Source organism: Euprymna scolopes, chromosome 11 (assembly GCF_053919585.1).
Source record: "Euprymna scolopes isolate OS-2025 chromosome 11, ASM5391958v1, whole genome shotgun sequence".
Taxonomy (NCBI): Eukaryota; Metazoa; Mollusca; class Cephalopoda; order Sepiida; family Sepiolidae; genus Euprymna; species Euprymna scolopes.
The window spans coordinates 39,190,563-39,215,797 of NC_136492.1; the positions used below are offsets into that span (position 1 = coordinate 39,190,563).

The 25,235-nt window shown below is 32.4% G+C and overlaps 1 protein-coding gene across 1 annotated transcript in view; it reads left to right on the forward strand.

Annotated features, from left to right (window-relative positions):
- Positions 1-25,235, forward strand: part of LOC145288128 (uncharacterized) — a 361,708-nt gene that overhangs the window by 66,029 nt on the left and 270,444 nt on the right. Inside the window, exon 5 of the mRNA XM_080136193.1 lies at positions 18,399-18,498. Within this exon, the coding sequence (XP_079992319.1) occupies positions 18,399-18,498 (100 nt within the window). The remainder of the gene's footprint in view (positions 1-18,398; positions 18,499-25,235) is intronic.

Sequence of the window (25,235 nt, forward strand, 5' to 3'; positions counted from 1 at the left end):
ATTAAACAACATGGCATCAACACAAAAACTATCAATATTAAACATGGCATCAACACAAAAACTTTCAATATTAAACAACTTGGCATCACCACAAAAACTATCAATATTAAACATGGCATCATCATAAAAACTATCAATATTAAACAACATGGCATCACCACAAAAACTATCAATATTAAACATGGCATCATCATAAAAACTATCATTATTAAACAACATGGCATCACCACAAAAACTATCAAAATTAAACATGGCATCATCATAAAAACTATCAATATTAAATAACATGGCTCAGCACAAAAACTTTCAATATAAACAACTTGGCATCAACACAAAAACTATCAATATTAAACATGGCATCATCATAAAAACTATCATTATGAAACAACATGGCATCAACACAAAAACTCAATATTAAACATGGCATCATCATAAAAACTATCATTATTAAACAACATGGCATCAACACAAAAACTATCAATATTAAACATCGCATCATCATAAAAACTATCAATGTTAAACAACTTGTCATCACCACAAAAACTATCAATATTAAACATGGCATCATCATAAAAACTATCATTATTAAACAACATGGCATCAACACAAAAACTATCAATATTAAACATGGCATCATCATAAAAACTATCAATATTAAACATGGCATCAACACAAAAACTTTCAATATTAAACAAGTTGGCATCACCACAAAAACTATCAATATTAAACATGGCATCATCCTAAAAACTATCATTATTAAACAACATGGCATCACCACAAAAACTATCAATATTAAACATGGCATCATCATAAAAACTATCATTATTAAACAACATGGCATCACCACAAAAACTATCAATATTAAACATGGCATCATCATAAAAACTATCATTATTAAATAACATGGCATCAACACAAAAACTATCAATATTAAACATGGCATCATCATAAAAACTATCAATATTAAACAACTTGGCATCACCACAAAAACTATCAATATTAAACATGGCATCATCATAAAAACTATCAATATTAAACATGGCATCACCATAAAAACTATCAATATTAAACATGGCATCATCATAAAAACTATCAATATTAAACATGGCATCACCACAAAAACTATTAATATTAAACATGGCATCATCATAAAAACTATCAATATGAAACAACTTGGCATCACCACAAAAACTATAAATATTAAACATGGCATCATCATAAAAACTATCATTATTAAACAACATGGCATAACCACAAAAACTATCAATATTGAACATGGCATCAACACAAAAACTATCAATATTAAACATGGCATCATCATAAAAACTATCATTATTAAATAACATGGCATCAACACAAAAACTTTCAATATTAAACATGGCATCATCATAAAATCTATCAATATTAAATAACATGGCATCACCACAAAAACTATCAATATTTAATAACATGGCATCACCTCAAAAACTATCAATATTAAACATGGCATCATCATAAAAACTATCATTATTAAACAACATGGCATCACCACAAAAACTATCAATATTTAACATGGCATCATTATAAAAACTATCATTATTAAACAACATGGCATCAACACAAAAACTATCAATATTAAACATGGCATCATCATAAAAACTATCAATATTAAATAACATGGCATCAACACAAAAACTTTCAATATTAAACATGGCATCATCATAAAAACTATCATTATTAAACAACATGGCATCAACACAAAAACTATCAATATTAAACATGGCATCATCATAAAAACTATCAATATTAAATAACATGGCATCAACACAAAAACTATCAATATTAAACATGGCATCATCATAAAAACTATCAATATTAAATAACATGGCATCAACACAAAAACTATCAATATTAAACATGGATCATCATAAAAACTATCATTATTAAACAACATGGCATCATCATAAAAACTATCATTATTAAACAACATGGCATCATCATAAAAACTATCAATAATGAACAACATGGCATCACCACAAAAACTATCAATATTAAACGTGGCATCATCATAAAAACTATCAATATTAAACAACATGGCATCAACAGAAAAAATATCAATATTAAACATGGCATCATCATAAAAATCATCAATATTAAATAACATGGCATCAACACAAAAACATTCAATATTAAACAACTTGACATAACCACAAAAACTATCAATATTAAACATGGCATCATCATAAAAAGTATCATTATTAAACAACATGGCATCACCACAAAAACTATCAATATTAAACATGGCATCATCATAAAAACTATCATTATTAAACAGCATGGCATCACCACAAAAACTTTCAATATTAAACATGGCATCATCATAAAAACTATCATTATTAAACAACATGGCATCAACACAAAAACTATCAATATTAAACATGGCATCATCATAAAAACTATCATTATTAAACAACATGGCATCAACACAAAAACTATCAATATTAAACATGGCATCATCATAAAAACTATCAATATTAAACAACTTGTCATCACCACAAAAACTATCAATATTAAACATGGCATCATCATAAAAACTATCATTATTAAACAACATGGCATCACCACAAAAACTATCAATATAAAACATGGCATCAACACAAAAACTTTCAATATTAAACAACTTGGCATCACCACAAAAACTATCAATATTAAACATGGCATCATCATAAAAACTATCAATATTAAACAACATGGCATCATCATGAAAACTATCAATATTAAACAACATGGCATCACCACAAAAACTATCAAAATAAAACATGGCATCATAATAAAAACTATCATTATTAAACAACATGGCATCAACACAAAAACTATCAATATTAAACATGGCACCATCATAAAAACTATCAATATTAAATAACATGGCATCAACACAAAAACTTTCAATATAAACAACTTGGCATCAACACAAAAACTATCAATATTAAACATGGCATCATCATAAAAACTATCATTATGAAACAACATGGCATCAACACAAAAACTATCAATATTAAACATGGCATCATCATAAAAACTATCAATATTAAACAACTTGGCATCACCACAAAAACTATCAATATTAAACATGGCATCATCATAAAAACTATCATTATTAAACAACATGGCATCACCACAAAAACTTTCAATATTAAACATGGCATCATCATAAAAAACTATCATTATTAAACAGCATGGCATCACAACAAAAACTTTCAATATTAAACATGGCATCATCATAAAAACTATCATTATTAAACAACGTGGCATCAACACAAAAACTATCAATATTAAACATGGCATCATCATAAAAACTATCATTATTAAACAACATGGCATCAACACAAAAACTATCATTATTAAACATCGCATCATCATAAAAACTATCAATGTAAACAACTTGTCATCACCACAAAAACTATCAATATTAAACATGGCATCATCATAAAAACTATCATTATGAAACAACATGGCATCACCACAAAAACTATCAATATTAAACATGGCATCATCATAAAAACTATCATTATTAAACAACATGGCATCAACACAAAAACTATCAATATTAAACATGGCATCATCATAAAAACTATCATTATTAAACAACATGGCATCAACACAAAAACTATCAATATTAAACATGGCATCATCATAAAAACTATCATTATTAAATAACATGGCATCAACACAAAAACTTTCAATATTAAACAACTTGGCATCACCACAAAAACTATCAATATTAAACATGGCATCATCATAAAAACTATCATTATTAAACAACATGGCATCAACACTAAAACTATCAATATTAAACATGGCATCATCATAAAAACTATCATTATGAAACAACATGGCATCACCACAAAAACTATCAATATTAAACATGGCATCATCATAAAAACTATCATTATTAAACAACATGGCATCAACACAAAAACTATCAATATTAAACATGGCATCATCATAAAAACTATCATTATTAAACAACATGGCATCAACACAAAAACTATCAATATTAAACATGGCATCATCATAAAAACTATCATTATTAAATAACATGGCATCAACACAAAAACTTTCAATATTAAACAACTTGGCATCACCACAAAAACTATCAATATTAAACATGGCATCATCATAAAAACTATCATTATTAAACAACATGGCATCAACACTAAAACTATCAATATTAAACATGGCATCATCATAAAAACTATCAATATTAAACAACATGGCATCACCACAAAAACTATCAATATTAAACATGGCATCATCATAAAAACTATCATTATTAAACAACATGGGGTCAACACAAAAACTATCAATATTAAACATGGCATCATCATAAAAACTATCAATATTAAATAACATGGCATCAACACAAAAACTTTCAATATTAAACATGGCATCATCATAAAAACTATCATTATTAAACAACATGGCATCAACACAAAAACTATCAATATTAAACATGGCATCATCATAAAAACTATCAATATTAAATAACATGGCATCAACACAAAAACTTTCAATATTAAACAACTTGGCATCACCACAAAAACTATCAATATTAAACATGGCATCATCATAAAAACTATCATTATTAAACAACATGGCATCACCACAAAAACTATCAATATTAAACATGGCATCATCATAAAAACTATCAATATTAAATAACATGGCATCAACACATACACTATCAATATTAAACATGGCATCATCATAAAAACTATCATTATTAAACAACATGGCATCAACATAAAAACTATCAATATTAAACATGGCATCATCATAAAAACTATCAATATTAAATAACATAGCATCAACACAAAAACTTTCAATATTGAACAACTTGGCATCACCACAAAAACTATCAATATTAAACATGGCATCATCATAAAAACTATCATTATTAAACAACATGGCATCAACACTAAAACTATCAATATTAAACATGGCATCATCATAAAAACTATCATTATTAAACAACATGGCATCAACACAAAAACTATCAATATTAAACATGGCATCAACACAAAAACTATCAATATTAAACATGGCATCATCATAAAAACTATAATTATTAAACAACATGGCATCACCACAAAAACTATCAATATTAAACATGGCATCATCATAAAAACTATCAATATTAAATAACATGGCATCAACACAAAAATGTTCAATATTAAACATGGCATCATCATAAAAACTATCAATATTAAATAACATGGCATCAACACAAAAACTTTCAATATTAAACATGGCATCATCATAAAAACTTTCAATATTAAACAACTTGGCATCACCACAAAAACTATCAATATTAAACATGGCATCATCATAAAAACTATCAATATTAAACAACATGGCATCAACACAAATCTATCAATATTAATAAAGACGTTAACACAAAAACTATTGATATTAAACAACATGGCATAAACACAAAAACTATCAATATTAAACAACATGGCATCAACACAAAAACTATCAATATTAAACAGCATGGCACAAACACAAATCTATCAATATTAATAATGGTGTTCACACAAAAACTATCAATATTAAACAACATGGAATCAACGCAAAACCTATCAATATTAAACAACATGGCATCAACACAAAAACTATCAATATTAAATAACATTGCATCACCACAAAAAATATCAATATTAAACATGGCCTTAACACAAAACCTATCAATATTAAACATGGCGTTAACACAAAAACTATCAATATTAAATTACATGGCATCGCCACAAAATATCTATATTAAACATGGCGTCAACACAAAAACTATCAATATTAAACAGCATGGCCTTAACACAAAAACTATCAATATTAAACAACATGGCATTAACACAAAAACTATCCATATTACACATGGCGTCACCACAAAAACTATCAATATTAAACATGGCTTTAACACAAAAACTATCAATATTAAACAACATGGCATTAACAAAAAAAACTATCGATATTAAACAACATGGCATCAACCCAAAATATCAATATTAAACATGGCTTTAACACAAAAACTATCATTATTAAACAACATGGCATCAACACAAAAACTATCAATATTAAACATGCCGTCAAGACATAAACTATCAATTTTAAACATGGCGTCAACACAAAAACTATAATATTAAACATGGAGTCAACGCAAAAACTATCAATATTAAACAACATGGCATCGCCACAACAAATATCTATATTAAACATGGCGTCAACACAACAACTATCAATATTAAACAACGCTTCATCACCACAAAAACTATCAATATTAAACATGGCGTTAACACAAAAACCATCAATATTAAACATGGCGTTAACACAAAAACTATCAATATTAAACAACATGGCATCAACACAAATCTATAAATATTAATAAAGACGTCAACACAAAAACTATCGATATTAAACAACATGGTATAAACAAAAAAACTATCAATACTAAACAACATGGCACAAACACAAATCTATCAATATTAATAATGGTGTTAACACAAAAACTATCAATATTAAACAACATGGAATCAACGCAAAACCTATCAATATTAAACATAGCATACAAAAACACGCAATATAAAACAACATGGCGTCAACACAAAAACTATCAATATTAAACAACATGGCATCAACGCAAAAACTATCAATATAAAACAACATGGCATCAACGCAAAAACTATCAATATTAAACAACATTGCATCACCACAAAAAATATCAATATTAAACATGGCCTTAACACAAAACCTATCAATATTAAACATGGCGTTAACACAAAAACTATCAATATTAAACAAGATGGCATCAAAACTATCAATATTAAACCACATGGCATCGCCACAAAAAATATCTATATTAAACATGGCGTCAACACAAAAACTATCAATATTAAACAACATGGCGTTAACACAAAAACTATCAATATTAAACAACATTGCATCAACACAAAAACTATCCATATTACACATGGCGTCACCACAAAAACTATCCATATTACACATGGCGTCACCACAAAAAATTTTCATATTACACATGGCGTCACCACAAGAAATATCAATATTAAACATGGCTGTAACACAAAAACTATCATTATTAAACAACATGGCATCAACACAAAACCTATCAATATTAAACAACATGGCATCAACACAAAAAGTATCAATATTAAACAACATGGTATCAACACAAAAACTATCAATATTAAATATGGCGTCAATACAAAAACTATCAATACTAAACATGGCGCCAACACAAAAACAATCAATATGAATAACATGGAATTAACACAAAAACTATCAATCTTAAACAACATGGCATTGACACAAAAAATATCAATATTAAACAACATGCCATCTACACAAAAACTATCAATATTAAACAACATGGCATCCACACAAAAATTATCAATATTAAACATGGCCTCCACACAAAAACAATATTAAACATGGCGTCCACACAAAAACCATCAATATTAAACAACATGGCATCGATACAATTCTTTCAATATTAAACAACATGGCAGAAACACAAACACTGTCAATATTAAACAACATAGCATCAACACAAAAACTATCAATATTAAACATGGCGTTAACATAAACACTATCAATATGAATCATGCCATTAACACAACAACTATCAATATTAAACAACATGGCATCACCACAACAACTATCAATATAAAAAAACATGGAACCAACACAAAAACTATCAATATTAAACAACATTGCATCAACACAAAAACTATCAATATTAAACAACATGTCATCAACACAAAAGCTATCAATATTAAACAAGGCGTCAACACAACAACTATCAATATTAAAACACATGGCATAAACACACAAACTATCAATATAAAACATGGCGTCAACACAAAAACTATCAATATTATACAACATGGCGTTAACACAAAAACTATCAATATTAAACAATATGGCGTCAACATAAAAACTATCAATGTTATACAACATGGCGTTAACACAAAAACTATCAATATAAAACATGGCGTCAACACAAAAACTATCAATAATAAACGATATTGCATCAACACAAAAACTATCAATATTAAACAACATGCCATTACCACAAAAAATATCAGTATTAAACATGGCGTTAACACAAAAACTCTCAATATTAAACATGGCATCAACAGAAAAACTATCAATATAAAACAACATGGCGTTAACACAAATCTATCAATATTAAACAACATGGCATCAACACAAAAACTATCAATATTAAACAAGGCGTCTACACAACAACTATCAATATTAGTCAACATGGCATTAACACAGAAACTATCAATATTAAACAAGATGGCATCAACACAAAAACTATCAATATTAAACAATATTGCATCAACACAAAAACTATCAATATTAAACAATATTGCATCAACACAAAAACTATCAATATTAAACAATATTGCATCAACACAAAAACTATCAATATTAAACAATATTGCATCAACACAAAAACTATCAATATTAAACAATATTGCATCAACACAAAAACTATCAATATTAAACAATATTGCATCAACACAAAAACTATCAATATTAAACAATATTGCATCAACACAAAAACTATCAATATTAAACAATATTGCATCAACACAAAAACTATCAATATTAAACAACATGGCATCAACACAAAAACTATCAATATTAAACAACATGGCATCAACACAAAAGCTATCAATTTTAAACAACATAGCATCAACACAAAAACTATCAATATTAAACATGGCATCAACACAAAAACTATCAATAATAAACATGGCATCAACACAAAAACTATCAATATTAAACATGGCATCAAAACAAAAACTATCAATATTAAACATGGCATCAACACAAACATTATCAATATTAAACCTGGCATCAACACAAAAACTATCAATATTAAACATAGCATCAACACAAAAACTATCAATATTAAACAACATGGCATCAACACAAAAACTATCAATATTAAACATGGCATCAACACAAAAACTATCAATATTAAACATGGCATCAACACAAAAACTATCAATATTTAACATGGCATCAACACAAAAACTATCAATATTAAACATGGCATCAACACAAAAACTATCAATATTAAACATGGTATCAACACAAAAACTATCAATATTAAACATAGTATCAACACAAAATCTATCAATAATAAACATGGCATCAACACAAAAACTATTAATATTAAACATGGCATCAACACAAAATCTATCAATAATAAACATGGCATCAACACAAAAACTATCAATATTAAACATGTCATCAACACAAAATCTATCAATATTAAACATAGTATCAACACAAAATCTATCAATAATAAACAAAGCATCAACACTAAAACTATCAATATTAAACATGGCATCAACACAAAAACTATCAATAATAAACATGGCATCAACACAAAAACTATCAATAATAAACATGGCATCAACACAAAAACTATCAATATTAAACAACATGGCATCAACACAAAAACTATCAATAATAAACATAGCATCAACACAAAAACTATCAATATTAAACATGGCATCAACACAAAAACTATCAATATTAAACATGGCATCAACACAAAAACTATCAATATTAAACATGGCATCAACACAAAAACTATCAATATTAAACAACATGGCATCAACACAAAAACTATCAATATTAAACAACATGGCATCAGCACAAATAACTATGATTCTCACGACTGATGCACACTTATATCAATCTGCGTGCACTTTGTTCGGACTGCATAAAAGAATCAACAACTGACAGAAAAAAAAAAACGTCATTGCAGTAGTTCGCACCATCACATCCGTTCACAAATGGGTACTTATGCAGAATATGAACTCTGCTATGATAATGACAGCATTCTGCAACTATCATGGACATTGAAGTAACATTTTCATACACAAATAGTACTGCATAATGTTATTTAAATTAAACATCACCACTAAAAAATCCCACAGTCTGTATTCCGCATAAATACCATCAGCACAGCAAATCAGGATTGGCTTTGCTAAGATTTTTTTTTTTTTTTTTTTTTTTTTTTTTTACATTTTCACCCCAAACAAGGCACATTGCCACTTTGGTGTAGGGGGCTACTATCAGGGGCAGCAACTGCTGAGGCACTATGTTGGGATTTGGGCAGCAAGATGTCGATTCACGTTACACTTGAACTTCTGCATGTCAGTACAGTTAGGGAAGCAGGGACCTGGAATGGAATTCCAGAGTCTAGTGGTTCTGGGGAAGAAACTACTGGAGTAGAAAGATCTTTTACATCTAGGGATCTCTACTGTGTGGGGGTGGAATTTAGCTGCCTGTCGAGTTTGTCGAAGGTGTCTACGTCATGGAGGCACAAGTGTCTGCATTTTGTCAAAGCATTTACCATTGAAGTACTTGTAGAACAAGCAGAGGGATGCAGTGTTTCGTCGATGGGACAGAGGCTGAAGCTTAGATGCCAGTTCTGGGCCTATCAGATTGGCGACTCTCTTTTGAACTTTGTCTAGGAGCAAGAGACTAGCAGCAGATGCACCAGCCCAAATGTGACAACAATACTCCATACATAGGCGAATGGTGGCCTTAGAGGTACAGAATACTTTAAGGTGGCAGTAGTTTTCTAGCACAGTAGAAAGAACCTACCTTTTTCGCAGCGGCCCTGGCAATGTTTTCAATATAATTGTTCCAACTTATGTTTCCTGTTAGGCCAAGCAGTTTGAAAGATGTACTCTCAGACAGGGAGTTACTGGCCATTGTTATTGGTGGCAGAGAAGGTTTCTTGTAATTATTGAAGGAAACAAGTTTAGTCTTGGCAGCATTGAATGTGACCATCCATTCCACTACAGATTGGAGGTCATCCTCTAGTGTTTTTGCCATTTCTTTAGTTATGTGTTCATTTGTTTTCCTGTCATGCCTGTTATAGAGTGTGGTGTCATCAGCATATATACCCATCTCAGAGGCAGTTTTGTCGGGGAGGTCATTAATAAATATTAGGAACAATAGAGGCCTAAGGATAGACTCCTGAGGCACTCCCGCATTTATATCACACTGTTTAGATGTACGACCGTCGAGAACAACCTGGATTTTTCTCTTATCTAAGAAGGATTTAATTATGTTAAGTATCCTACCAGTGATACCGTATGATCTAATCTTCCTGAGGAGACCCTCATGCCATACCCTGTCAAAAGCCTTAGATATATCTAGAGCTACTGCTCTGCCCTCCCCCGCTTTGTCCAGTGAATGGTATATACGTTCAGAGATTACAGTGAGGATGTCTGCTGTGGAACAGGCTTGTCTAAATCCATATTGTTGGTCAGTCAGAAGTTTAGCATCTGTAAGGTGCCGGACTAGAGCATGGTTAATTATGGTCTCAAATATTTTGGCGAAAAGTGGGAGGAGTCTAATGGGGCGATAATTTCATAGGTCAGTTCTTTCGCCAGAATTCTTGAATACTGGTACTACAGAAGCAGTTTTCCAACAGCCCGGAAAGCATGATTCATTAAGGCATTTGTGGTAGAGTTTGGAGAGAACTCGAGCTACTTCGGCGTAGCACTTTTTTAATAGCACAACTGGGATGAGATCAAGTCCACATGCTTTTGAAGTGTCAAGATATTTTATGATAGCGTGTACCTGAGCAGGGGTGATTTTTAGGTTGTCTAGCGTGGCGCCTGTCCGCAAAGGAAAGTCAGGCAGGGGGTGGTTGAAAGGGTCCATTGTGGAGTTTGAGGCAAACCGACTGGTAAGCATATTAGCCTTGTCGATTGCTGAGCAAACAACCTCGTGATTGTTGGTTAGTGGGGGAATTGTTGTATTGCCCATTATTTACTACACTGTTGTAGATTTCCCAGAAGTCACGATTTCCTAATTTTTGTACTTCGATGCGTTTTTTAGTGGTTTCAGTAAATTCTCTCTTAGCTGTCACTATTTCTTTCTTAACCTTACTTCTAGCTTCTATATACTTCTATTTGTTTGAAATGGTTAAATCTGCGGTATGCATGCTGCCTTTGAGCAATGGCAGTTGCGCAAGTCGAAGTAAACCATTGGGGAGAGTGGGGCTTACTATAAAATTTCCGCATAGTAATATGTGCTTCAATTGCTGTTTTGAACCATTCAGTGGTCTCATTTGTGCACTGTTCAGCAGGAAGAGAAAAAATATTTTCCCATGGGGCATCTCTGATATCTGATGGCTTCCCAGTCAGCCTTTATATAATATCTCGTTGTTTTGAGCACTGGCTCTTCAGTTTTGGGTCTAGAATTTAGGGCGATTTCTACCATTATCACTGCATGGTTAGTGTTCCCGAATGGGCTGTCAGCATTTGTTATACAATCCTTGGGAACTGTAGTCAGAAACAGATCTAGAAGTGATGTGTTGTTCTTGCTGGTCAGGGAAACGGGTTGGAAACGTAACCATCTGTGATAGGGAGTGAGATATAGCGAAACTGTGTTGAGCTGCCCGCTGCATCTGTGTGAGTAGGGAATCCAAGCCAGTTTTTGTGGTGAACATTAAAGTCACCAAATACATGTACTTGTGCGCTAGTGTGGAGGGAGAGTGCTGTGTCTATGCTGTCAGAGACTTTGTTTATTATGGTGGAACAAGTCATAACATTGGTCATGACTACAACTGCCTTTGAGCAACGGTTATGGTCAATGAACGACAGTTGTTAAGGCAGCCACTGACTTGGGTAAATACCAATACTAGTAAAACAAGTTACCACCTAAAAACAGCATTAATCAACTTGAAACAGCAGTGCCATTAAGTGACAGTAGCCATCTTATAAGAGCACTGACTACTATGGATGACGGTGCCCACCGCTAGATGACAGTACTCGACAATTGAAGACAGGCAATTTGCCTGCCAGTTCCTGACACTGTCAAGAAGTGATAGTAACCACCTGAAAATCACTATCGATCACCGTTGTGACCAACAATGCTCACCACTGGATGACGGTACTATACAGTGGAAAGTAGGTATTTCATATCAGAGCAGTCCAGTGAGTCTCAACACTGGTCATGATCGATAGTGACTGACCAAACGCAAGTAACTACCTAAAAATGCCAATGACTACCAGCGCTTGCTATTGAAGATAGACAATTTCATTTTGGAGCAGTGCGATGGAGATTAGTACTGGTTATGGCTGGTGGTGAATGCCAGGAACTTACAATGACAGTTGGAAAGGCAGTGCCCACCAATAAACGGAAGTAACCACTTCGAAACTGCATTAACAGCTAGTGACCATCAGTGCCCACCACAAGCATCCAGTAGATGCCAGTGTCCAACAATGCTTGACAGTTGAAGACAGATGATTTCAGTCCAGAGCAGTCCAATGCAGGCTGACTCTGATCATGGGGCCATTGACTGTCAGTTGTAAAGGCAGCCAATGCCTACAACATTAATCGCCAGTGTTGACAATGGCAGCCAGTGGCTTCTGCTAGCTGCCACTGCCAGAAAATGCTTGACACTAGCCAGACGATTTCATTTTGGCCATGGTTACCAGTGCCTGTTATTTTCCAAGTGTGACGTCCATAGTTTAATTTGTTTTCGGTGGAGGTGGGGACTCTTCTAGCTTTGTGCCATACTTCTATTTGGCAATGCTGGTACATGGGTCCTGCTAATTTTTTCTATAATTCTAAATAATCCGTCCCATCATAATTTTCAATTTGAGAATTTGATGCTTTTTATGCATAAGACATTGTTAATAATTAGTTCTACAATTGTTTTTATTTATATTTTCTGGATTTATGTAGTAAAGACATTTTTGTGTGTACTTTTTATTTTTTTTATTTTTTTGCTATTGGTATTTCCATAATTTAGTCTATGTTCATGTGGTTGAGGAAGTATTTGTTCAAATGCAATTTTGCAGTGAATTCCTTTTTATTTTTTTATTTTTATTTTTTTTGCTGAGTAATTTATACTTTTGTTTTCAGTGAGAATTTGGTATTTTTCCTGTAGGCAATCTACAATTGCTGTTTATATTGCAAACTGGTACTACTTTTATGATTTCCAATTTTATGTTTGTGAAGATAATTTGTTGCATATTTAAAGTTACACTTTTAAAAATAAAATCTTAAAAAATAAAAATACAGAAAAATCTTTGTATGTACCCATCATGATGCGAAGATGTCATATTACAAAAATTACATAACTTGATCAAGTAGTTTTTTTTTTATTTAAGCAAATCAAATTTTATGACTAGCTGAATGGGACAGGCCATAGGTGCTATAATTTTTTCTAGTATGCATTGAAATTAAAGATTGGACAACTCAATTCGACTACCGAAATGTATCTATTTTTCCATAAATAAGAGATTATCAATGATTGCCAAAATACTAAATCTCTAAAATTCACAAAATCTGATTTTCTTAAATAAAAATGAGACTACATGACCAATTTATTATTTTCATTCCATGACAAGTAGGTACATCATAAAGATTTTTTGTATTTTTGTTTTCTCTATATTAGCCACAAGAAAAAAGTACTGTATGTTTGCAACAACAGATGCCACATACAAATTCAATACATCTACTATTTTATGTAGCTTCTGAACACCTTTACAGACACATTCAATCATGATAATAAAATACTACATTGCATCTTAGGCGCAACACCATCACATAGGGATAGTGTTTTTTCAAATTTTCACCCCAAACAAGGTACAGTGCGATTTTGAAGGCTACTATCGAGGCCGTAAGTTGCAGGGATGTTATGGAGATGAGCAGCAAGATGTTCACACACTTGAACTAATTTCAGAAGCAAGTTCCAAAGTCTAGCAGTTCTGAGGAAGAAACTATTGGAGTAAAAGGCTTTCTTACACATAGGAATCTCTATTGTGTAGGGGTGGGATTTAGCTGCTTAGATGCTGTAAAGCTTAAATTTGACTAAAATATGTTTCAAAGATTATTACAGTAAAATAATTGCATGGTGGATTCTGAAAATAGAATAAAACACTGCTCTATAGGAGGCAATAATACTAAAAAATAGAACATTAAATCCTGGTAACCTTAAGATTATCCTAATGTTTCATAAATACTGGCATCTTATTTTGAACAATTCAGCATGTTAACATACATGCATAATTAAAAAAAAATACATAACGTCTTTTAACGTTTGATAATCACACAAACATAAAATGAAATCAACTTCTAAACCTGATGCAATTCTGCTAAACAACCTATACAGCATCGTTGAAGTCTTGAATTTTTTTAAGGGTTCGAGTATTTCATTTTTATAATTCTGAGTGATTACTCAGAATTATAAAAATGAAATACTGGAACCCTTAAAAATTTACTACGATGAGCTCTAACGAAAGGTTTGAGAATTATTGGTATTTTAACACGCATTACAAACTCTTTCTTTGTGCAGACGAAACTACCATAAAATGTAAACATATATATTGCTCTTTCTTTGCACAAACGGAACACTCTCAAAATGTAAACGCAGCATTGGTTTGGGAATGTAAATATGCAGCAAATACTGACACACCACTGTCCCACCAAAACACGGCCTTAAAAATAAGATTTCTTTTACGGATAATCAAAACTTTAATGATGATATATTGGTTGTTTTTTGTTTTTTTTCCTGTTGATGATTTGATTTAATTTTATATTTTTTACCAATTACTTAGGTTTCAAAACTGACTTATTGTGTCAACACTTATTTTTTTAGAACTGAATAAACGCTTTCAAATAAGTTAAAACATCAAAATATTATCCTGGTATGTTCAAAGTACATTTTATTGGCTATGAAAACACTTATTTGTTATATACTAGCAGTTCAGCCCAGCTTTGCTCGGGCCCTATGTGCATACGTATATATATTAAAGTTTGACTCCTTTCCCGGTAACCTATATCTAAAAGTTCAAGCGTTAAGACCCAAAATGGGCGGAGGAGTTTGGTAGAGTTTGCAAAGGTCAATTCTTTAAACTTTGGTCTCTTGGCAGCCATATTTTCACCCAAAAACTAATTAAAAAGCTTGCTGCATGTCTGAATACCCTTTATGTAAAATTTCAAATGTTTAGACCTAAAATTGACTGAATAGTTTGCTAAAGACTGCAAAGGTAAAATCTTTTGAACTTTGACCTCTTGACAGCCAAATTTGTTGCCAAAAACTGATTAAAAAGCTTGCCCTATGTATGAATACACTTTCTGTAAAATTTTAAATGTTTAGACCAAAAATTGGCTGAGTAATTTGGTAGAGACCGCGGAGGTCATTTTTTTTTTTAACATATCCCAATTTTGACCCTTAACATTTATTGTTTTGGTCTCAAATCAAATTAAAATGTTTGATCTATGTCCAAGTAACCTACATCTAAAATTTCAAATGTTTAGACCCCAAATTGGCGGGGGTGTTTGGTAGAGTTTTCAAAGGTCAAATCCTTGAACTTTGACCCCTTGACAGCCAAATTTCTGGCCGAAAACCGATTATAAAGATTTTCTCAAATCTTAATACCCTTTGTCAAATCTCGAGTCTGTAGTCTGAAAATTGACAGAATAGTTTGGTAAGGAAATATATACACACACACACACAGTTTCACTTTTATAGATATATAGATTTGTATTTTATCACTTTTACTTTCTGTGAAGTATTTCATTTAATTTTCTTTTTCTGGGCGATTATCGAAACTTCAAAGATGTTATCTTTTTATTTTTAATACATCTATGTTACCAAGCTTAATTATTACGGTATTATTTAGAAAACCCATTCTTCACATGAAGAAGGGAGGGTGTTTTGTAATTATTCTGTACTTTCACCTAAAAAGTTAAAAAAGAATGACGTAAAATTGGAATTTAATTTAATACTATGTGTGGAAGATTGGATTCCTCCCAACCTCCCAAAAAGAAGAGAAAGGTTTGAACAACAAACATATACACCCAGGGCTTGTTTTTCCGTTTTGGTCTTAATGTTAACGATGAATGCCTTAACAATTGACCAGTAAAAAAACTAAAGCTACTTTTAGAAAAAAAATGCGTCCAGTATACCGAGAAGAACAAGGATTGCCGACTTAAAAGATACTGTTATCAGTGGAAGGCAGTTATCTACCACTGATTTCGATCACTCTAAATAGTTAATATACATGAAAATTCCTAACTTTAAAAACTTCTGTTTTTACTTATTATTTTTCTAATGGACCAGTTTTTGTAATTTTTTGAAGTTATACTGATTTAGGCATGACAAATAAGTACGTAATATTTTTCCCTTAAATGCTTCTAGAATCTACCAATACTTGCAGGTTATCGCCCAAAACCAGCACTAATTTCTAGTAACCAACAGTGCTAATAATCACAGACAATGGCTTCCACTAGCTGTTACTGGAAAACAATGCCCAACAGTGGAAGCCAGATTATTTCATTTGGGTCACGGCTGCCAGTGTCCGCTAATTTCCAGAGATGGCAATGCCCACCAATAACAACCATAGTTTACTTTGTTCTCGGAGGAGGGAGAGGGATCATGCTTCCATCAGACATTGAGTCCTGCTAGTTTTAAATGAGTGTAATTCTAAATATGCACCTACATTTCTTTGTGATCTATGATTGAATCTATAAAGAGTTCAGAAAAATAGAAAAGTGTTGGTAAAACCTGAATTTTGTTGTTTTCTTTTTTTAATTTAATTTAAAAAAAATAAACAAATTTCTAATGATTATTTATAACTTATTCCTAAAACAATAAAAATGTATTCTATCTTATTGTTGCCATACTGTTTGCCCTGGTTGCGTTGAACCGGCTTCTGAATGAATTATGACATTCTGAACCCTGACGATCTATGCACAACTGTCCAAAGCAAGGTCACATGACTGACCCATAGCAATTCCATCATCAATGGCCTACTACTCGTAAACCTGAAAGCTGTCTATCAATTTCTTTTAGTACAATTTGTCTCAAAGTGTTTTTAAAATGAAACAATGAAATAACCGGTTTTTGTTCTCGGAGTGAAATGCTTTTATCCAATAGACATTTTTTCAACTCCAAATACATTTTAAATTTAGCTTGAATGAGTATTAAAGTCTTGTCATGCTCAAATTGGATATGAACATGCATTAAATTTCAGATAATATTAGGCGATATTAAGTTTTCTATGAGTCAATTATTGAAAAAAAAAAAAAACATTTGAATGTAGGTACTATTTTTTTTTTTTTTTTTTTTTTTTTAATTAATTTAATAACTTTTGTTAGTTAAGCAAAAACAAATTGTTACTTAGGTTGATTAAAATCATTTTTTGGAATGGCAGTTGCCTGAAATATCACACTTTATTAAAGTTTTGGAGATCTGTTCAATTAGCAATATCCCAAACACTAACTACATTAAAAACCTATTAGCATTATTGTCAAACATCATTAATAAAATTTATTTCTTGTAGGAATTTACCGACATGTATAGCCGAGTGAAGCGTAACCGTCGTGGCCAACACAAACTGAATGTTTTAAGTGCGATGCACGACTCAACACAAAGCATCGATGGTGAGATTTATTTGCATAAAAAATATTTGACAATAGTTATATAATGTTAAAGTGTATCGTTTGTTTATAACAATCTTATTGCTTTACTTAGCTATGATAACACTTTAAAAAATCTTTACTACCATATATATTGATTCATGAATTTACAATATGACATAACATGTTTGAGTGTTTCTTGTTTTGTATAATTAAAAAAAATCTTTTTATCATTGACATCGTTGAAAACTAATGTTTGAATAACACTGAAACATTTTGCGTGGGACTGCATAGCAGTTGGCACCTTACTCTTTTAATCTATATAAATAAAACAGATGTATGTGTCTGTGAAAATATTTAAAGTGGTTTAATTTGAAATCTTATTTGTTGATAGCTCATACATTAGGGGCATAGCTGGAATGCTAAATGCTTTGGTTTTTATTTATTTTTTTTTATTTTTTATTTTTTTTTAACATTTGAAATCAGTAATATATATATATATATATATATATATATATATATATATATATATATATATATATATATATATATATATATATGTGTGTGTGTTAGCTATACACTGTCATGCATTGCTGTGGCTCAATTTGGTGAAATGGAAAAAAAATCCCAAAATGATAAAATGCATATTTCTTATATGCTTAATTTCTCAGAACTTGTGAATACACAATATTTTGTTTCATTTTCTGAGCAGATATATAGATTTACTGGTTTGCCGACTCTTGAACACGCAACATAAATTGTCCATGTTAGAAATAGTCAGTGTGTAGATGTAAGCCACATAATTGTAAAGATTGCCCCTGAGCTTTGTTGATGGTGATTGCAAATTACAATTTGAAATCCTAATTCGAAATTGGGAATTGCAATCTCCTAAATTGAAATGGCATATCCGGTGAAATCATAGGAATATGTGGAATGAAGACATCTTCACCTTTGAAAGGTTCTGTCAGGATTGTTGCTTCTATGATGGTAATTAATTTTTTTTTACTGCAAGCAAATACCATTGCAAAGCTTGGGTTGGTTTATATTTTGCAACATAATAATTAGTCTGCCAATTTTCAATTGCAGTACATGCAGTGGCAAATCTAGTGGATTCAAAAATTCTGTTGGATAATCAACCACTTCATTTACTTCCACAACAGTGTCAATGCATTTGCATGTGACTACTTCACTTGGAATTTTAAGCTGATTAATATTAAGTTCATGGACGTCTTTGTTTTAAGCTGCAAGAATAATTTGTTCACTCAGCCAACTGGAATTCTTATAATTAATTTGAATATCCTTTTTTACCAATTCTTCTTTTGATGTAACTAAATTACAGGTTATGAGGCAATGAAATTCGCCCTTTCAGGCAGCACTTTTCCATTCTCAATTTCCAACAATTGATGCGAAAATTTCTCTGTAGATCAATCATTCTGCAACTGGACTCACATATTTTGAGTTAAGTTTAATGTCTTCACATAGCGCCAAAAAGTAGAGTATTTGAGGCAAGCATTTATTTCATTTGCTGCTTTTGATTGACGAATGACATGTAACGTTTGTCTAAAATCTCCTGAAAGCAATATTACTGCATTCCCAGATGGTCTGACATTGCCACACAAATCCTGCAAGGATTGTATGACCTTCACCTTCATTCCTGAGACGAAATGCACCTACATTGATTTGTTTTTGTTTTCTATTCTCTTTTGTAAAACCTAATTATGTTCTACGAAAAACAAAAACAACAACCCTCCTTCCCTCCTCCCCTCCTTTCTTTTTCCTTCCCTACTTCCCGGTTGACTCTGTCGGTGGGGCATTAGAATATGCCGACTGCCCCCCTGCAGAGGGTATAAGTCCCTCAATGGGGCCACCTGTTGACCGTGGGTGGCATCCCGTAAGGCTTACGAACCGAAATCCTGGTGGTTGAGTAGATCCTGTCCAGGATATTTTAAGGACATGAGATGCAACACACACCTCTTTGGCCCTTACTTAAGCTAAGACGGGCGGTTGGATAGGCCCGATCCAATCAATCGGTTGGTCACGCCTAGCCCTAAATCAGACAGACATAACAAGAAAATATGCTTGCACTTCCCACACTATACAATAAACTGATTTAGTAAGCGGTGGCTGGAGGGCCAATCAACTTGCTGAATAATGGACTAAACACGACTGAAAAACTGAAATTCTTACTGAAAACGAGGCCTTCAGAAAGAAATTGAAGAACCACAGGTGCTTGAATCCACCAGCAAGAAGAGTATACTTTTCCTGTATCCCTGTTGGGTTGGGGCGAATGGGTATCCCTCCCAACACTTCCCATATAGGACTCCGAGGTGGGTGGGGAGCAGGAAAAATGAAACAAACCAAATATATTAATGGAATCCAGAAAGCCTCAAAAAAGAAACCACACCGAAGTATCTGATGCCAGTAGTTCTGACACTGAAACAGAGCTTCATCAAAAAAACCAGAATGTTCCCCCCTTCATAGTTATAGAAGCAACTGAAGGGGAACCAATAACCAAAATATCCCCATTCAAAATTGAAAAGATTCTATCTAGCATCAAACCTAAAATGGTTAAAAAACAAAATAATGGTACATTACTTCTCGAAGTAGAAAACCAAAAATATGCTGTTGAAATTTCCAAATGGAAACGTTTTAACAATCAAAATGTTAAAATCTACCCTCACAAATCTCTGAACATTAGCAAAGGCGTAATCAGGAGTACTGAATTATCACTGTGCCCCTTGGAAGAAATTCAGACTAACCTACAAAAATGGAAGAGTGAAAAAGAAATCAACAAAATAAAATATACAAAAAATATTACCTTCCAAGAAGCTCGCAAACTATCAGAAAATGCAAAATATTCTGAAATAACAAAAAAAAACATACAGCAAACTACCGAACCAAATAAACAAACAAAAATAAATTCACTCAACATTAAATCCGAGGACATTATTAAATTACTTAATGAAAGGAAGGAACTTATGGAAGAATTTAAAAAAATTATATAACAATTCAACAATGAAAAAAAAGTTCCTATAACTGAACAAACCTCTCAAGCTAAAACTAAATCAAATAAACCCATAAAACCCCAAAATACAACACCCATAGAAACATCTCCACTTACAGAGGGGAAAAAACAGACACCAAAATATGCCCATGAAGAGAAAAGAAATAAACCTCCACTCAAAAAAGAAACTAAAACAAAACTAGACAGATCACGCTCAAGTTCCAGACCAAGAATCCCTACACAAAACAGATTTGAAGAAATGGACATAGAAGACCGAAGATCTGATACCAATGACTAACAAAAAACAAAAAATAATCCAGTGGAACTGTCGCGGTTTAAAAACAAACATGAATGAACTGCTTCTGCTACTAGCGCAGGAGCGCCCTGCAGTGGTGTGTCTTCAAGAAACTTTTCTGAAACCAGGAGACAAAATTAATATTAAGCAATATGAAATTTTTAATTTCATTCATAACTTTGGGGGCAGGGCCTCCGGGGGAGTAACAATTCTAATCAGAAACGATATACCCCATAGCAAAATAAACATAACAACCAATATCCAAGCAATTGCTATTAATGCCACACTACATAAACCAATGACAGTATGTTCACTATATATACCTCCAAACGATGACATAGATAAAAACGAGATTAAAAAATTGATTGATCAATTACCCAAACCTTTCGCCCTATTAGGAGATTTCAATAGTCATAACATACTATGGGAATGTAAAGACACCAATAAAAAGGGCAAAACGTTGGAAGAATTTATCAATGAAAACGATATAAGCTTCCTCAACGATGGAACACCTACACACATCAACCCAACTGGTGGAAACCATTCAGCCATTGACCTTAGCTTGTGTGATCCATCACTATATATGGACTTAACCTGGAAAGTATATGATGACACTTGCTGCAGTGACCATTTTCCATTAGTGATAGAAATTCCAGAATTCAACAGCGAAAAACTTCCCAGATGGAAGCTAAATAAGGCCAACTGGCAATTATACAAAGAAAAATGTCGACATAAGTTGAATGATTCAGAGACAAACAACACTGTAGAATTTTTTACAGAAACACTAGTAGAAATTGCAAATGAATGCATCCCTAAAACTTCAGCATCTAATCGGTACAACAGACCCTGGTTTGACAATAAATGTCGGGAATCCATCAAATTGCGAAAAATTGCACTGAAGAAATTTCAGAAACAACCCACAACTTCAAATTTGATAGAATACAAATTAAATAGAGCTAAAGCTCGTAGGGTAATAAAAGCAGCTAAAAAAGAGAGTTGGGAAAAGTATGTCAATAAACTAAATTCCTCTACAGAACCGAGAGTAGTATGGGAGATGATTAGAAAAATTTCAGGTAAACATCAATCAACACCAATTAAACACCTGCTTAAAAACAACACCAGAGTAACCGATGAAAAGAATATAGCTGGCCTACTAGCCGAAACTTTTTCTCAAAAACTCATCTAACCAAAACCATAACTTTAAATTTATAACAATTAAACAAAATATCGAACAATACAAACTAAACTTTAAATCAAAGAACCTAGAAGATTATAATAAACTACTTACATTAACTGAATTAGAAGATTCTATTAAAAGATCCCACAACACAGCCGTAGGACCTGATGAAATCCATTACGAATTCCTGCGACAACTCCCTTTGGAATCATTGAAGTTGCTACTAAAAATTTACAACAAATTATGGACAGAAGGTGAATTTCCTGACTCGTGGAGGCAAACCACAATAATAGCAATACCAAAACCAGGAAAAGACCATTCGAATCCACAAAACTACAGACCAATCTCACTGACTAGCTGCTTGTGCAAAATAATGGAGAGAATGATAAATGATAGATTGGTTTGGTACCTAGAAACCAACAACCTTATCTCCAACCTACAATGTGGATTCCGTAATAAGAGAAGCACAACAGATCACTTGGTTAGATTGGAAACAGCCATAAGGGAAGCCTTTATTAGAAATGAGCACCTATCAGCAGTATTTTTTGATCTGGAGAAGGCCTACGACACTACGTGGAAATATGGAATTATGAGAGACTTGCACGAATTTGAACTAAAAGGCAGACTCCCACAATTTATAAAAGGATTTTTATCTGACCGAAAGTTTAGAGTCCGCATTGGAACTACTTACTCAGACACCACAAATCAAGAGGAAGGAGTACCTCAAGGTAGCATTTTATCTGTGACACTGTTCAATATTAAAATGAACAGCATAGTGAAATGTTTGGACCCTGGTGTTGAGGGATCTTTATATGTAGATGACCTACTGGTGTTCTGCAGATCAAAGTATATATGCACCATCGAACGCAAACTCCAACACTGCTTAAATAAATTAGACAAATGGGCAATGGAAAATGGATATAAATTTTCCCAATCAAAAACCAAATGCGTTCATTTCTGCCACATGAGAAAACTTCATAACGATCCTACATTGAAGCTTGGAAGAACAATAATCCTCACCGTAGAAGAACACAAATTCCTGGGCCTTATATTTGACAAAAAACTGTCATTCATCCCCCACCTGAAGAATCTAAGAAATAGTTGCAACAAAAGACTGCAACTACTACGGGTAATAGCCCATACAGAATGGGGGGCCGATCAAGAAACACTAATGAAATTATATAGGACTTTGATAAGATCAAAACTCGACTATGGTAGTTTTATATACCAATCAGCCAGAAAGTCCTACCTAAAGATTTTAGATCCAATCTGCCATGGAGGACTGAGGTTAGTTCTCGGTGCTTTTAGAACATCCCCAGTTGAAAGCCTCCATGCAGAAGCCAACGAAATCCCTATAAATATAAGGAGTCAAAAACTGGGTGCACAATATTACACTAAATTAAAAGCACAACGAAATAATCCAGCATATGAAGCTACATTCAATCCGAGATATAAAGAGGCATTTGAAGCAAAAAGAAAGGCCATAAAGCCCTTTAGTCTTAGAATGAAAGCAATACTGCAGGAATCAGAAATGACTGTAGAAAATATCCAAGAACATATACTACCTAAAACCCCACCTTGGATACTTAAAAAACCAAAAGTAATCTCAAACTTGAATGAACTCCCAAAAGCGAAATCCCACCCTAATATCTACCACGAAAAAGCCTATGATATTCTCCTAAAATATCCAGACCATCTACCTATTTTCACCGATGGCTCTAAAGACCATAATAGAGTGGCATGTGCTGCAGTGTCGAATGAAAAAACTCTTAAAAAAGCTCTTCCAACAGAAAGCTCTATTTTTACTGCCGAAATATGTGCCATCAACCTCGCACTCAGCATTATAGAAAAAGATGAACATAGGAAATTCCTAATTTTTTCAGATTCACTTTCCGTTTTGACATCTCTGAATAACAAAAAACTTGAAAACCCACTAATCATCAAACTAACAAATAGAATCGATTCATTATCCGAACACAAAGAAATATTTATATGTTGGATCCCAAGTCACATTGGGATAAGAGGAAATGAAAGAGCTGACTTAGCGGCCAAATCAGCTCTAAACTTAAAACCAGATACAATAAACATACCATATACTGACTTCAAACCCAAAATTAATCAATTAATTCATGCAAAATGGCAACGACAATGGAATAACAACACGAATAACAAATTATACCAAATCAAACCCATACTGGAAAAATGGAGACAAACTCCCCCCAAATCCAGAAAAGAACAAGTCGTTATAACTAGAATACATATTGGCCATACAAAACTCACACACT